This window comes from Anarrhichthys ocellatus, unplaced genomic scaffold (genome assembly GCF_004355925.1).
Source record: "Anarrhichthys ocellatus isolate YVR2014 unplaced genomic scaffold, GSC_Weel_1.0 scaffold77, whole genome shotgun sequence".
NCBI classification, from domain to species: domain Eukaryota; kingdom Metazoa; phylum Chordata; class Actinopteri; order Perciformes; family Anarhichadidae; genus Anarrhichthys; species Anarrhichthys ocellatus.
Window position 1 is genome coordinate 346,373 of NW_022280107.1, and position 16,635 is coordinate 363,007.

Here is a 16,635-nt window from a genome sequence, read left to right on the forward strand (position 1 = left end):
GTGTGTGTGTGTGTGTGTGTGTGTGTGTGTGTGTGTGTGTGTGTGTGCATGCTCCCGTGCTCCCCAGCACAGTGTGTGTATTTATACCACTTTATTGCTTTTACATGTATTACACTTTCAGAACCAGACCACTGAATGAATACATTTGTTTTTCTTCCACATTCTGGTTTACAGTGATGAGGATTACGAGCCACCCCTTGCCCGTGTCCCAGGACCTTCAAGGCCCCCACAGCCAGCAGCATCCCCTCCCCCCACGGCTCTACACACCCAGTCGTTAACACCTCCCCCGACCACTCGACAGAAGAGAGGACGCTCCTCTGTGGGAGCTTCTGCTCCAGCTACCAAGCGTGGAAAGAGTAGGTTGGCATCTCCAGAGAGTGAGGAGGGGGACAGGTGGCATGACAGAGAGGAGGAGTGCATCAAACCTGACCCTCTCAGGTTCAAGCCGGCCAGGACCCCAGGCCCCACATTCAACACCACCAGAGCATGGTCTCCCATCAGCCTCTTCCAGCTTTTCTTTTCAGCGTCTGTTGTCCGAAAAATCATTGACAACACGAATGCCAACGCTGCCAAAAGAAAGCAAGCTGGGTTGAAGTGGGAAGTGCTCACGGTGAAGGATTTTTACATATTCCTCTCCATCATCATCTTCACTGGCCTTGTGACGGTCCACAACAGGTCTGACTACTGGAGGAAGAAATGTCCGTACAACTTCCAGTTCCCCGGTGACAGCATGACACGGAACCGCTTTGAGTCCATTTTGTGGTCACTTCACCTCAGCGACCCAGAGGAGGACGAGGAGAACGACAAAAAAAGGAACACCGCTGAGTACGACCGGCTGTTCAAGATCAAGCCGCTCTACACGGACATGGTGACCGCCTGCAAAGCCCATTTCCAGCCGCACCAGAATGTGTCCATTGACGAGCGGATGGTCAAAAGCAAAGCCCGTATCAGCATGAAGCAGTACATGAAGGACAAGCCCACGAAGTGGGGTTACAAACTGTTTGTGCTGGCTGATTCATCGATAGGCTATACCTGGAACTTCTTTGTCTACGCAGGTAAAAGTGAGTCCACCACAGGCCGCGGTCTGAGTTACTCAGCAGTGATGGACCTTTTACCTTTCCCTCTCCTCGGTAGCGGCTACTTGTTGTACACAGACAATTTCTACACGAGCCCCGCTCTCTTCACTGATCTGTCCAAAAAGAACATCGGCTGTTGTGGGACCATCAGGAAACATGTAACTGGCTTCCCTCAGACCCAGACTAACAACCTGCCCAGAAAGGCTGAGAGGGGGGACATGCGTTGGATCCGGAGTGGCAACCTCCTCTTCGTCAAGTGGATGGACATGAGAGAGGTAGCGATGTGCTCCACAGTGCATCAGGCCTACAGTGGACAGACGGTGAGGAGAAAGGTGAAGGAGGCTGGGGTGTGGCAAAAAAAGTCCATACCAGTTCCGGACAGCATCGTGGACTACAATCACAGCATGGGGGGTGTGGATTTGTTCGATGCACTGATCGGATCTTACAGCGTCCGCCACAAGACGATGAAGTGGTACAAGACTTTCTTTTACCACTTTGTGGACATCGCTGCTGTGAACAGTTATCTTTTGCACAAGGAGCTGTTCAAGTTGAGGCAGGACCCCACCCAGACAAAGCCCTTCACCCACAAGACCTTCAGGGAGCAGTTGGCCAAGGAGATGCTGGAGTTTGCTGAAGGCTCAGCAGCCACCCCGCCCCCACCCCGACCCCCACCCCCCTCCACCACCTGCATGCCCATGGTCTTCGACTGCGAGGAATCAAGGATCAGGAGGCTTTGCAAGAGGTGCCGCGATGCTGGAAGGCCCAAGATGAAGACAGCTGTGTACTGCAGGAGGTGTAAGGTTCCTCTCTGCCTCACCTCAAAAAAAAACTGCTTCCAACTGTGGCACGATGCACAGTAACTTCCTGATGGATGTGTGTAGATGGACAATAGTGTCAATAGTTTTGGTTTTGTGTGTTTTTACAGTTTGTTTTGTTAGAGAAATGTTTACTGTTTTTTAATAAAAGTAAATCTGTTCTATTTGGATTCAACAAAGTTGATTTGTGTGGTTATTTTTTGAATGTGAAAATATATAGAGGTCTTCAAAAATGCCCAAAACTGCTGTATTTGGATGTATTGAACACCATTAGTGATATACAAGTGAAATATATAGTTTGGTACATGAGAAAAGTCAAATGGCACAGGTGGTCCTAAAATGGCCATTCTGGAGACCTCACCTGGACTCTCTGTACTTAAACCTCTCTAACTTTGTTCTGCTTCACTTTATCAGAGTGAACCTTTGCAGAGAGACTGTTCACATGTTGTGCTATGATTTGGGAGAGGTTTAGACCTGCAGCTGCATCATTCCAAAGAGATAATCATCCTGAAAGTGCTTCTTTCTTTTTTTTAAGGCGAACCTGAAACTTTTTCATTTGTGCTGTGTGCCATCTTCATTTACTCTTAACCAGTAACATATACACTGATATTTACACGTCTGCACAAATCTCACAAGTGTTCCCTTTATTATAACACCAACATTATTCAAATAGACCTTGTGGTTGCAGAGATATACTCTTTTTAGTATGGGTATGCAATTTTAGAACAGAGGCCTAAAAAATTAGTGTTTTTATTAAACTTCCCTCAACCTTTGTCTCTTTTCAGGTGAGCTGCGGGATGCTGTGAAAAGTGGAGATTATATGGCTGTAAAATTGGCACTTAATTCCAAAGAGGACTACAATCTGGACCAAGAGGTATGTTCTAGCCCCTTCAAAGGTTTTGTGCAGACTAGCTTGTGCCTTATTTTATTTAGTTTTATATTTAATTTATGTTTAGCTCGAGGCTTCTCTAGTCTTCAATTTCAAGACAAAAGCACATTTTATAAATTTGACAGCTTGCACCTTGGTTGGCCCGTGTGTGTGTGTGTGTGTGTGTGTGTGTGTGTGTGGAAATGTTTGTGTAGTTCAGTATGGGAAAAAAAAAAAAGGTTTGTGGATGACCACTATAACACAGTGCTGTGTCTGTGACATAAAGTTAAATACCTGCGCGGCCGTTACAAATTACGTAGGAAAGAATTGAAGTATTTCTCATAAAGGTTGTCCAGGAATCATCATATATACACTACGGTTGTCCAGTCTCCACACAACACCTGTTTTATCTGTTTTAAACACATTTTAACGAGGTACTTGTTGTGACACATAGGTGCTTGTAGAGTCTGTTTGTGATTTGACTTGATCAAGTTTGAAACTTCTGGAACCTCTTTGGAATATCTCAATAGTATCAGCAGTAATGGAAAATACTAAACAGTAAACATGCCTGATTAAAGCTACATGATGCGGCAGAGATGACTTAATAATAAACCCATGCAGCGCTTATAAAAAACAAAAAGATTTAAATTTTTTTGTCAAAACTGCACCAAGGACAGAAAGTGTCTCCTCAGGATCTACATCCACACACTTTACTGTTTCATGTCTATTAATAATTCGACGCCTCAAGATGTTTTTCACAACTCCAAAGAGACTCCTCTTCTGCAACAAATCCAGGTAAGAGTGTCCTCTCAAATGCTTAAATATTTGTGATGGAAAGTAAATATGTTGTATCTTAAAGGGATAGTTCTAATGTTTTAATGTGTGGTTGAATGAAGTACTTATCCATAGGTCAGTGTATACGTACAGTAGACAAAAATACTTATCAATTGAATATAGCGTTATATTAACAATATTTTCACAGCCTTTCTGACGAGGCACTGAAGATGTTATATACGCTCTCTTTATAGCCACAAGACTCCTTTTACAAAAACTCTCCTCTCAGAACACGGGAGTTTCTGGTCGGTTAGTTAGTTTTATTGTGTGACTTTGGTGAATCTAAACTAAACATTTAAAACACGAAAGTCACACAATAAGACAAACTCACTAACTGATGGAGGCAGCAGAAGGCCAGAAACTCCTGTGGTTTATAAAGTGAAATTACAGTTTTTGTCAATGGAGTCTGGTGGTCGATAACGGCTTCAGATCCCCGTCAGGAAGGTCTGTCTGACAACAAAGTAAAGAGGTGAAAATATTCTAAATATAGCGAACATTTAAACTGATATTGACTCCATCTACTGTAGTAATACACTGACTATGGAGAAGAACCTCATACAACCACAGTTTAAATCATCCAAACTATCCCTTTAAGCAATGATGTAATAGTGTAAATATTTGTAATGTCGTCATTTAGTGTGATTACAACTTTTATTTTATGAAACAGGAAAACCTGTGTTAATTTGTGTGTATTAAAGTTAAAGTATACCTAATATGTATTGAGTTCAAGGGCCATGTAGCTTACTTTAAACCTATTGTTCTAGCGTGGGCAGAATGTATAAAAAGCTAAAATCTCCACTGACGTAAAAGAACTCATTGCAGTTAGTACCTAATGTGTAATTGTGTATTGGTAACTTCGACCCAATATATTATTCATTCAACAATATGTGTTCATGATAATGTGTGCACATTAGAGACTGGTGTCATCTTTCCTTGCAGAGAACATGCCAATGGAAGAAGACACCGAACACATGAAGTAATGGGACAAGATGAACCCTTTGAAGCAGGTACATAACTGTATATGCTTTTAGAACTTGTACCATCATCACTATCATTGCACATGTGCAGCCAGCATGCGCCAGTAAATATCATGTAGTCAGGATCTTTTTTTAAATTTCTTTTATCTTGGCATCAAAGATTTTCTACATAGTATTACTTAATGTGTTGATGTGAAAAACACGAGCAAGTGTTCCCATGTTTTGCATTTGTACCGAGTCACGAGTTTCATAGAACACCGCTATGCTAAGCCGAAACTTTGTTTATGACATCAAAAGTAAAATAATTTGTTTTGATTGCACGCCATGAATGTAGGTCTAGTGCATATTCTGTTCTCTCCATGTAGCATTTCATCCAACACCCCATGACTACATATACTTGGTTAGACAGTTACGATGTCAAATCGCTGCTTGATCCAATAAAGCCATTAACTGTTCTCGAATGGGTCACATGTGGTTTTTGTACCGAGACTTCAGAGGTGTCAGGGGTTGTTTCGATACCGATGTTGGGCTAGATAGTGACGTGTAGCCATCACATTGTGTTTGAATGAGCCTGGATCCTGGCGGGGCATTGCCAAGGTGCTGAAACGTTAAACGGCTATTGAAACATGTGCAAAGAAGTACCAAAATTAAAATAGTCACCTGACTTATCACCACCACTTAACCAAAGTTCAAACCAAAATTTAGCTTTGTTTGTTTTTCCCTCACATTTATGTCCGAATGGATCTTTGTTTTAAGTACACTCAGTCAAATTCTTCATGGGATCTGATTTGGCAATGAGTCTTACATATGCTTGTTCTTTTACAGGCTTGTACTATTGGTGAGACGAGGTCATTTGAAGGAGAGAGGAGCTTGATTGAAGAGAGAAGTTCGAGTAATGGTCTTAGGTTGACTTCTAACCTTGACAGTGCCAGAAATGACGAGGGTACTCCGAGAGTAAAAGAGAATATCCCACAAGATTTGGATGGTCCTAAAGATGGCGAAAAAATGCCAAGCTGCCCTGCCAGTATAAACACTGAGCAAGTGACAGTGAGGGAACATGAAAAGATCCAAAAAGGTGGAAAGGATATAACTGAATCCCAAAACGCTGCTTGTGATTCAGCTACTGAGCAGGATGATCAAGGAAAGGAAGACCAGAAGCAAGCACAGGAAGACGAGATGTCAGACGACACAAATCGTGGTTTATCAAGTAAAATTAACTTTAGTCGTTCGAATTTCACCAGAAATGCAGGAAGGATGCTGACGAGAGCCAATGGCAAAACGCAGCAAAAGGGCGTAGCTAACAAACAATGGTCCCACCAGGAAGCAAATGACTCAAGTGATGAGGCGGAGGATGGGTTGGAAGGTCAGTCAGATGGTACGGATCAAGTTCTGTCTGAGTCGAGCACTAAGGAGATCCCTAAAACACGATTGCGGCAGCGCAAGAAAACTGAGGAGAGGAAAGAACCAACACGATCCAGTTCAAGGACCTGTAAGAAAGTGCTTGAGACGGCACCCAGCAAAGCGGACGATGAGAAAAAAGAGCCCTGTAAAAAACACTTCTGTTTATATTGCAAAATGGCTTATACTCAAATTGCCAAGCATTTGGAAAGGAAACATGCAGAGGAAACTGATGTTGCCCATGCAATACACTTCCCCAAAGGTTCCAAAGTCAGACAGACTTTGCTCGACCAAATTCGCAATAAAGGAGATTATGAACATAATTGCCAAGTTCTCAAAAGTGGCGAGGGGGAAATTGTGACCAAGAAACAGGTTAAGAATTCCAGCGTATCTGTTCGTGACTTCCTGCCTTGCCAGCACTGCTTCGCTTTTTATCGCAAAACTGACTTATGGAGACATGAGAGGTCATGTAAGGCCAGAAAAGGAGATCCGAAATCTTCCGAAAGAAAAAAAAGAGTCCACAGTGCTGCCTCCCGGCTGCTTCCAATGTCAGAGTTCCTAACCGGAGGCTGCGAGGAAATCATCCACATCATGCATCAAGATGACGTCTCCCGGCATATCAGAAATGACCCACTTATTTGTAAATATGGCAATGCGTTGTCTGCTAAGTATTACCATGACAAGTCTCAGTTTGCTTATATCGCACAAAAGATGAGGGAACTGGGTCGATTTGTGGTCGCTGTAAATGAGCTTGACAAGAGCGTGAAGTACCTGCATGAAATATGTCTACCATCCAGATTTGAATTAGCCGTTGAAGGGGCCAAAAAAGCTAGTGGCTTTGACCCCAGTTCCAGTAAGTTTAAAACCGCTTCCCTCGTCTCAAAGATCGGCTACTCTTTGAAGCGAGCTGCTGAAATAGCTTTCGGGGAAAGTCGCATGACAGAGGACAGTGAAACTGAGAGTGAAGTGAAAAAGTTCATACAACTTCTTGATACAAAATGGAACCAGTGTTTTTCTCGCAAAGCTCTCGCATTATCGCTAAAGCAAGAAGTCAAGAAAGTGGAAGTGGACAAATCAACTGTGACAGAAGATTTGATCAAACTCCACAGGTTTATCACGGGGGAAGAAGAGGAAGCCAGGAAGGAGTTGAAAGAAAGTCCTAATTTGTCAACGTGGAAAAAGCTCAGTGAGGCCACTCTGGCAGATGTGTGTCTGTTTAACAGAGGAAGGGTAGGAAATATTGGTAGAATGCTCTTGAAAACTTACATTAGCAAGAAGAGTAGGGGAACTTTTGTGCCCTCAGCAGATCAAGTAAGGAAAAGCACAAAATTGGAGCTGGACCTTGGTAGCAGTTTTACCAGTTTAGAACTAGAGGGTCAGTATGGGAGGAACATGCTGGTCCTGCTAACGGAAAGGATGGTTTTGTCAATCGACTTGCTCATTGAAAATCGAGAACAAGCTAGTGTGTCAAAATCGAACCCCTACCTGTTTGCACGGACTGAAGGTCCATCCTTCATCAGAGGATTGGACTGTTTCCGAAGGTGCGCAATGGAATGTGGAGTTAAAAACCCAGAAGCACTTCTGTCCTCATCGTTAAGAGAGCAAATCGCCAGCTGCTGGCAGCTCATGAGCCTCAGTGAAGTCGAAGTGGATCAAGTGGCCAAGTTGTTGGGAAGGAGCAGCGAGGAATGTTACAGGCTCTTAAAGAATGCGTCACAGCTGGAGGAAGTGAGCAAACAACTTCTCAAGATGGATCGAACGCTGCCATCAAGTCCACCCAGTACTGCAAGAGATGGTGAGTACCTTTTGGATCCTTTTGTGTTACATGTAATGTGTTCTTAGATTGTTGTTCTTAGAGTCACTTGTTGCACATAACTGTCTGAGAAGCCGTCATTGGAATGTGTTTGCAAAAGGGCAGGGACTTTCAAAAAATACTTCGCAGGTGATCGTGTGAACCATCTGTCAATCGAACTCATCGAGAAAAGCCTTCGCTGCCGTTATAGAAAGACTCTCCAGTTGTGATATAACTGATGCTAGCCACTTGCAGCATCTAAGTTAAGATCTTTAGGAGCCGGCATTGTTGTTTAGTACGTGTTATTGCCGTCACCTGACCCATGGTGGTGGGACCGTGTTGTTGTGTAAGCGTCACACCCACCCTCCAGTTTCCCCCAGGGTTGAAACTGTTAACTCAAAACCAAACAGATTTTTTTTATTCTAGATCTGGGCACATAAAGGATCAATTACAGTTCATGTTTGACTGGAGAAGTTTCGATTCTACTTGGTACTGGGTTATTTCGGTCGATACCTTAAAGATATAGAGTACCGATACCCAGTCCTAGTTATCAGTACACCATCCGGGTACTTATCGTGCACTGCATTTTTTCATACTTGTCGGTATAAACGTACTTTTGCACTCAAAATAGCAAGTGTAAGTACAGAAGAACACGAATTCAGACACGGCATAAGTTCACCCACTTGCTTGTTCTGCAACTTATCAGCTGTATCACACAGTCTTCATCAACAGATTAAGTAGATGTTCAGACTTACCAATTTTCTGATCCCTTTCAGGACTTGACACTTAATTCTTGACCTTTTTGAAACAAGTTCATAAAAGACGCTTCACTCAATGTCTACTCTGGTGTTTGTTCTGGAGCTTCTGACAATGTCAAACAGTGTTGGACACGGCTGCTAATGAAATAAAATCTTGTTTTTTCCAAGATGAGGAATGAACTGTCAATGTCTAGAGTCAACATAGTTTTATCATTTTAAGAGACTGTCGTTACATAATCGTGATTCTCTACGCTCTTATCTTTTTTAGGAACTGTTCAGAAGCCCGCTTTAAAGAGGAGACCTTGGAATGAGAGGGAGCAGGTGGCAGTGAAGCGTTACTTGTGTGAATTTATCACAGGGATGAAGGTTCCAGGCAAAAAGGAGTGCAATGCTTGCATAGCTGCTGAACCAGATCTTGGTGGAAGATCTTGGACAGATGTCAAAAACTACGTACACAACACACTACAAACAATGCGGAGGAGAAATAACCATCACAAGTCTGAAGGGAATGTAAACGAGAATCCAAAGAGTCCAAAAGATGGCATCTTAACTATGGAGAAAGATTTGGAAGACTCGTCAGTTGTCTGTAATTTGACAACTGTGAATCCAGATCACCTGAGAGAAAGTCCAACTTGTTGTATGACAATGGCTCCAACCAACTACGTCCAAGAGATGACTTCAACTTATGCAACCTTGTGTTCTACTAGTGTAAACATGATCCATGCAAGTCAACCGTTGATTTCTACTTTTACGCCTTTGAATGCTACTGACACTCAAGTGGTCCCTACATTTACTCCACACAACACCACAAATGCACTAATGACTCCTCCATACACATCAGACAACAACCTAATCATGCCATTGTCGTCTTATTCACAGAATGCCACAAGTATGGCACCATCTTCTGTGTATACACCGCAGGACACTATGGGTACACCATTGATTCCTAATTTTACCACCTTTACTGCTCCAAGCACCTCAATGGTTCCTACTTTCACGACGTTGAATAATAGCGCGCCGATGATTCCTGCATACTCGCCACTTAACGAAAGGAGTAGGCCAATCGTTTCTTCCTTCACACCTCTGAACCATTCGATTGCACCGGTTTACCCAACAGGCCTGCCTCCCACAACCGCACAGGTTGTTCCAACAATCCATAGACCAAGTGTTCCTGACAGAACACCAGTTGCACAGGAAAGTATGTCTGCTGCGGGAAAACAAGTCGGTCCAGCTGTCAAGCCTCAAAAGAGAAACAAGCGGTTGTGGAGCAAGGAGGAACAGGCTGCCGTGAGGCGTCAGCTCGGGGACTTCTGTAAACTGGTCAAAGTGCCAGGCAAAAAGGATTGCGATGCATGTTTAGCTGCTGAACCTGCCTTGAACAGCAGAACGTGGAGGGAAGTCAAATATTTTGTACATAACACGATTCAGTCAATGAAAAGAAGAGGGCATGTTGTCGCCTCCAAACAGAGTGAAGTACAGGAACCAGAGATTCATAATATTCAAACCACCGAGTGGGATGGTCCCGTTTATCTGTCCCTGTAAATATTTGAAATGGACTTCCAAAAGAAACAAAAAAAAAAAACAATAAGTGATCAGTGAGATGTTAAAGAGGTATGCCAGGGCTTTAATCTCACATTATATGGGGTTTAATTGTCAGCAGATGTGAATTGTTGTGAAATGTACTGTCAGTGAACCTTGGTCTCAGTAGCCCAATGGATCTTGACAACAATTACAAACTGCCATGCCCTTCTTTTAGTCACACTTTTTAGAAACGCTTCCTGAAGTATTCAGAATCAAGTCCACCAGACCAAGCTACTGGTGTGTACTGTTGCATGAATAAACACTAAAACGGATGGAACTGAGGACATTTGTACTGTAGCTTTTGCTCAGAAAAAAGGCTGATATTAATGTTTTAATATGGTTAGATTGCATAGAAACGTATGTGACGCACTCAAATATGTAATATGTTTGTCGGATCATCGCAGGTGATCTCTAGAAAGTGCTCTAATTGAGGCGTGCGATCATTTAGTCAATGTGAATCTCATTTCTGCCCGGATTTGCGTCACCAGTCATCGGCTGTGGCACCCAAACACGCTTTCACAATACTTGTGAAAATGGTGAAAGCGATGGCTGAAATTGTTTGGGGCCATCGTGACCGGGACATTTCCCACAATGCACTGAGCAAAGGTAGCCTCGGTGACCGTACATTTCCAGAGGGATTTTTACTCATCTCTACTTCAAACATCTATCTTTCTGCCTGTACTGTTTTCAGTAGTGTTTTTATCAATTTTGATGATCAAAAAAAAAAATGAAATTGAAAAACCTACCAGCAAATCTTTGCATCCAGTCCCTCCACCATGATAGATATGCGTTGACTTGATTCCCAAAATGCCCGGCTCAAGTGTACTGTATTCTTGCTTTAGCCAGTAGCCTTTATTGTAGAAGGCCCTGATAGCCTGCAGCGGTAACGGCATACCTTCCTTGATGATGTTAGATGATTAGGAGCTCTGTGTGTATACCTCTCACTTAAATATGAAAAACATATTTCTTTCTCTGAGAATCCTGTTGATAAATGTTTATCTTCACTTATGTATTTTATTTTTTTGTCATGCGTATTAACAAGCTGCCAAAAGGTTTGGTATCACTATACAGAAACTGTAGAACATTTTAGTACTTTATCGTTTTCGATATAGTTGAGGTTAATACACTACATTGGTCCCATTTGTATTACTTTGTTTTAAGCTTTTATAATCTGGACGTTTGTGACATTAATATCCAGTTTTTGCCAAGATCCGATCGCCTTATGTTGATTATTTGCTTGATATTTCTTTCCTGATCACGTCTAACTCGCAGCATAGTAAGTGTAGTTTTCGTTTTGAAGAAGGGAAGTTATTACAAAAGTTGATAAATGACCAGAATTAAAATCAAAATTAAAATGACACCCCTGTACATGTTTAGATATAAAGGAAGGGTACAGTGTGTTGACATCTTGAGTGCTTCAGACATTAGAATAATCTTAACATCAAGTCTCTCCTGCAGTGGAATTAACATGCCGACTGTTATCTTGATGGCCCACTGGCAGATGCTTTTCAATATGTACACATTCACAAGACAAAACAAGAAAGCTACTTCACCTGAGGTTACATGTAAAATATGTTTTTATTTTGATGTATCATGTTCAAGCAAAGGCTTGGATGACACTGTCCCTGAGACAATCCTTTAAAAACAGGCACAACCGGAGCAGATTTTACCAATTTCACAAGTTGTAAAACAATGTACCTGCACACCGCAGTAATACTTGTTTCTGCATCCGCTTCATCAACAGTTCGCATCACAAGCGCATACCATATCGGAGTACATTTTAATTTCTGGCCGATGTAGATATTTCATTTTAAAACCTTTTATATGCCGACGATGTGCCGATATCATCATGCATCCCCAGATCACGCCGCATCATCACCTTTCACTGAAAATGCAGTTTAGTTGTTAGAGCAAAGATAAATTGTACTTTTGTTTCTGTAACATACAAACCTTGTTGAAGGTATTTTTTTAAACAGGATGTTGAACACAGGTTCAACCTGAATTTCCTGTTGAACCAACAGCAGACTGCTGGGTCGTCACATTTCGGTTTCACACTGGATATTCAGTGAGCTGTGTGGATCCGTTGTTTGGAAGACTCCGTATATGTCTCTGTTTTTATGATTCAAAGGTCCAGATAGCACTACTGCTGTTAAAATATTTGTTTTGTTATCCTCTGTAGCAGCTGTAGAATCTGTTTAGAGTAGCCAGTGTTCACCTTATCATACCTAAGTCATTAGCGTCCATAAGCTGGGTCAGATAACCCTCGCTAACTCATTCACACCAGTGTCAAACTGGTTTATTTTCTGTGTATTTGCTCCCTTGTGAATGGAGTATATGTGTGTTCCAGTATACAGTTGTGTTTTAATTCATCCGTTTCACGTCTGCAGGAGGTTTATGATTGTTCAAACACTACCATTTGCTGTCTTCCCCCTGTATAGTAGCTGACTTTCTCTCATTGCTCTTGTATAAGCACACACTGTTACTCTTCTTCATCCTGTTGTAATTATGTCGCCTTCAGTTGATGCTTCTTATAAAGTCTTGTAAGGCTCTTATAACTTCGGCTTGTACAATAAAATGCTTCTTGGCTTAAAGATTTTATGAAAAATACTTTGTATTTGTTTTACAGGTTCTTTAAGTTTTTGCTTCTTTATCTGATTTTCTAGACTTGTTGTTTTTCAAAGTGTCAAAGGAGACTATTGCGGTATTATTTTTAAACAAGACTGAAGCGTCTCCTGCATGCTAGCGGCTGTGTTAGGCTGTACAAAGGCTCATCCTGGGCAAATAAAATGCCACATTGGGCCACTTACATTTGACAACTCACTTGCCCAATCGGACCCTGTCTTGTTTACTATAACCAATGTGTTTGTGATTAAATTGATTATTAGAGCACAAAACTGTTAACAAGAGCACAACGTTTCTCATAGAATTACAACTCATTTTCCTCTCAAAGTGCAATAAGTATAAGAAATGTTTATGCACACTGACAGACAAAATCAGCCAACAGCTGGACTTAAAGAATTGAAAGTTTATTAGATTTAGATTTATTAAAGAGTCGGGGATGAAGCTTCGAGTTCGACGATTTCGCAGTCGCCATCTTGGAATATGGCCTTTGCTATGTTGTTTTTTTGCAACCAGTGAACAGGAAGTGACCATATCTGGACTGAGGAGGAGTGACGTAGAGATGCCTATACGTCTCTGGTAGAGACCTGTCAATCACCGTGTAGCCCCGCCCTAAAGCATCCCCTGCTTTATGGTCTGTTTGACTCTAAATGGACCATAATGTACTAAATGAACATCATGCTGTATTGAAGAAGACTTGAAACTAGAGATTGAGACCATAAACTCATGTTTACAATGTTTACTGAGGTAATAAATCAAGAGAGAAGTAGAGTCATTTTCTCATAGACTTCTATACAACCAGAGGAGTCGCCCCCTGGTGGACACTAGAGAGAATGCAGCTTTTAAATGTAGTGATTCTCGCTCTTTAGCTGTAATTTAACACAAACTGCAAATCAGTGAGTGAGAAGCTACACATCTCCCCCTCCTCCGTCTGTGACATCGTAGCGCTGTCTGTCTGTCTGCAGGACGTCAGCGGTATGTCTCTGAGCATGCTGGCAGCGGCGGGGGGGCAGGACGACATCCTCCGGCTGCTGATAAAGAAGGGGGTGAGGGTGAACGGGCGACAGAAGAACGGCACCACGGCGCTGATGCACGCTGCCGAAAAGGTAACGCAGCCTCTCACCTGAGATTTAACATGCTACTGTGATGTGTTTTATTTTAGCTTGTTGCGTTGCCCCAAAGTGGTTAAATGAATGCAGCTTTGAAGTATGCTCACCCATTTCATCTCCAAAATTAGGTGTTTTCTCACCACATAGTTAGTGACACACTTTTTTAAATTGGTAGCACCGTCATCACTTCTGTGTGTTGTCTTTCACCTTTATTTTCTATTTATCCGTCAGAATTTCTTGACCACCGTTGCCATCCTGCTGGAGGCGGGCTCCTACGTCAACGCTCAGACGCTAAGTGGGGAGACGGCGCTGATGAGGGTAAAGCTGCATTTCACACACTAACCTCAAAGAAATAAATGAAAGCAACCTAAGTTTGACCATTTACAGCAGACATCTCCAGACAGAAGTCTCTGGTAACACAAGACCGAGTCCTCGAACTGCAGTTTAATACAAAGCTCTTTTAATCACACGGAATACAAGCTGTGTGTTTTCAATTACATTTCAATAAAGATGGGAACATACACTCTGACCCCTGAAGCAGTTTTGGGGCGTTTTTTAGCTCCTGTCACATTTTACAGTAATTTCTGTGGCCTTGTTTTTTACAGTAATCTAAAGTCCTGCTCCTCTATAGAAACAGAACCATCATGACTAGAAGTAGAGAGAACTACAACATGTGTTTAGTGCAGAATAACAGTTACAAAGAAAAACACAATGTCTTTGACAAAAATTGGCAAACAATGTAACTTATATATTCAACATGTTTCCATGTGTCTACAGGTGTTACTAATGTTGGAGAAAAAAATGGAGGCTCCACGTGTTACATACATCAAACTATTACATTTTTACATCGTCTCCTCTCTGCTCTGTGTTCAGCAGCCTGAAGTTCAGTCAAAGTTTCACAGAATTGTTGTCAGGTGACTGTTGGTCTCAGCCGAGTGAATCAAGGCTTCATAGTTGCTCTGAGGAGCTCAGAATTTAATGTTTTTTACAGAATCTGGTTAAAACAAAAGGGTTATTTGTGGCGAAATTTTAAATGAGACGTGGAATAAACTGTTTTTGATGAAATATCACAATTTTAAGCTCCGTTTCGGTTGCTTTTTCTGATGGAAGCGTGCCTTTCATCACTGCTTTGTCTGAAGTGTTTCCGTTAAAGGAGACGGCCAGTGATGGAAAAAAACAAGACCATTGAACGCACCTTTAGGCTTCTTATCCCGACGGATTCCCGGTGTTGAAGAATCTGTACATGAGACGCCGGCTCTGTTGGTAACCGTTTCCTCTCCTTCACTTCAGGCGTGCAAAAGAGGGAACGCCGACGTGGTGCGCCTCCTGCTGGAGTACGGAGCCGACTGCAACATCGTGTCCAAGAACAAGACGGCGGCCATGTACTTCGCTAAGCTGGGCAACAACCTGATGGTGTGTGACCTCATCAAGGACCACACCAGCATGTGAGTCTACAGTCTGTTGGAAGGAGGAACAGCTGTTAAGTAATGCCGTGTTGATGCCGTAGTGTGGCGTTATCACACAGCTAGAATATTACAGATTTTATTTTATTTTATTTTGTTTTGTTTTATTTTATTTTATTTATTAGTTTATTAGTATGCTATCGACTGTCTCACTGATCTTTCTGTTGTTGTTTTTATTGTCTTGTTTTTGCTGCTTTGTCTGTCAAAGCACTTTGTAAACTCTGTTTTTAAAGGTGCTCTATAAATACAGTTATTATTATTATGATTATTATTTTGCCGGTGAAGTCACTCAGACTGTCCGTCTCTCAGGCTGTCCAGCGTGGCGGAGGATGCCATCCGAGCGTACTTTGAGTCCCGCATGGTGCTGCTGGAGCCCGTCTTCCCTCTCGCCTGCCACCGGCTCTGTGAGGGACCCGACTTCTCCCTGGAGTTTGGCTTCAAGGCACAGCCGCAGCCGGAGGGTAAAAACACACGCTGTAGTGGCCATTTGTCCAATAAATCAAAATACTACAAACATTAATCATAGGGCCACTGATGCATCGTAGATTGTCCATACAGGATTCAGTTTTTCTCATTTATTTAGCAAACCAAAACAAGCAAACAAACAAAAAGAACAACGAAAACTCCTGTTGCTGGTAAAAAAAAAAACAGCGACAGACAAACAATCAAACATCTAGAATAATTAAACAATACTACTTATAATTAAAATAAGTTCAAATAAATAGCTCCTACACACGCCTTCATCGTTCATCCTGTCCTAAACACTCACACCTTCATCGGACTCTCCTAACACTCGTCTCCTCTCTCCTTCTCTCTGTTCAGGCTCGGGCATCCTCCTCTTCATCTTCCACGCTAACTTCCTGAACGAGATCACCGCCCGGCTCTGTGGACCCTGCAGCGTTCACGCCGTCGTGCTCAACGACAAGTTCCAGTTGCCCATCTTCCTGGTTTGTTCTCAAGAACTCAAAAAGCAGCAGTTCAATTACACGTCTCACTGAGCCGGAAGCTGATTTTAACAAAATAAATCTAGTCATTGTTATTTTTATTGAAGTATAATAATGAGCTTAGAGCTTGTGTTAGGAAGTTAAACAGCTCATAATTCATCTCTAATATCTATTTTATATTCATGTGAAAACATCTCCTTCAAACTACTTGATTTATTCAAGTTTATCACCAAAACTACATTTTACAGATGACATGTGAACACATCATGATAACGTTATAATGTACCTTCAGCCAGTACTCATGTTCACTGAGCAGAGCCTGAAGGCATCATAATGTAACTGAAGTGAACCTCCGTTGGTTAGCCGTTAGCGGTGCTGCTAACGTTACTAGCTCTCCTCCT

At 42.2% G+C, this 16,635-nt stretch overlaps 1 protein-coding gene across 3 annotated transcripts in view; it reads left to right on the forward strand.

Moving 5' to 3' along the window:
* The window catches only part of mphosph8 (M-phase phosphoprotein 8), a 27,227-nt gene that overhangs the window by 7,376 nt on the left and 3,216 nt on the right, over nucleotides 1-16,635 (forward strand). Inside the window, exons 7-12 of one of the 3 annotated variants that reach the window (XM_031873947.1) lie at nucleotides 2,677-2,765; nucleotides 13,684-13,824; nucleotides 14,059-14,145; nucleotides 15,118-15,272; nucleotides 15,600-15,751; nucleotides 16,113-16,237. In XM_031873947.1, coding sequence (XP_031729807.1) covers nucleotides 2,677-2,765; nucleotides 13,684-13,824; nucleotides 14,059-14,145; nucleotides 15,118-15,272; nucleotides 15,600-15,751; nucleotides 16,113-16,237 — 749 coding nt within the window. Of the gene's footprint in view, nucleotides 1-174; nucleotides 2,067-2,676; nucleotides 2,766-5,395; nucleotides 7,764-8,786; nucleotides 12,278-13,683; nucleotides 13,825-14,058; nucleotides 14,146-15,117; nucleotides 15,273-15,599; nucleotides 15,752-16,112; nucleotides 16,238-16,635 lie in introns of those variants that run through there. The other 2 variants (XM_031873945.1, XM_031873946.1) reach the window with 2 other exon arrangements.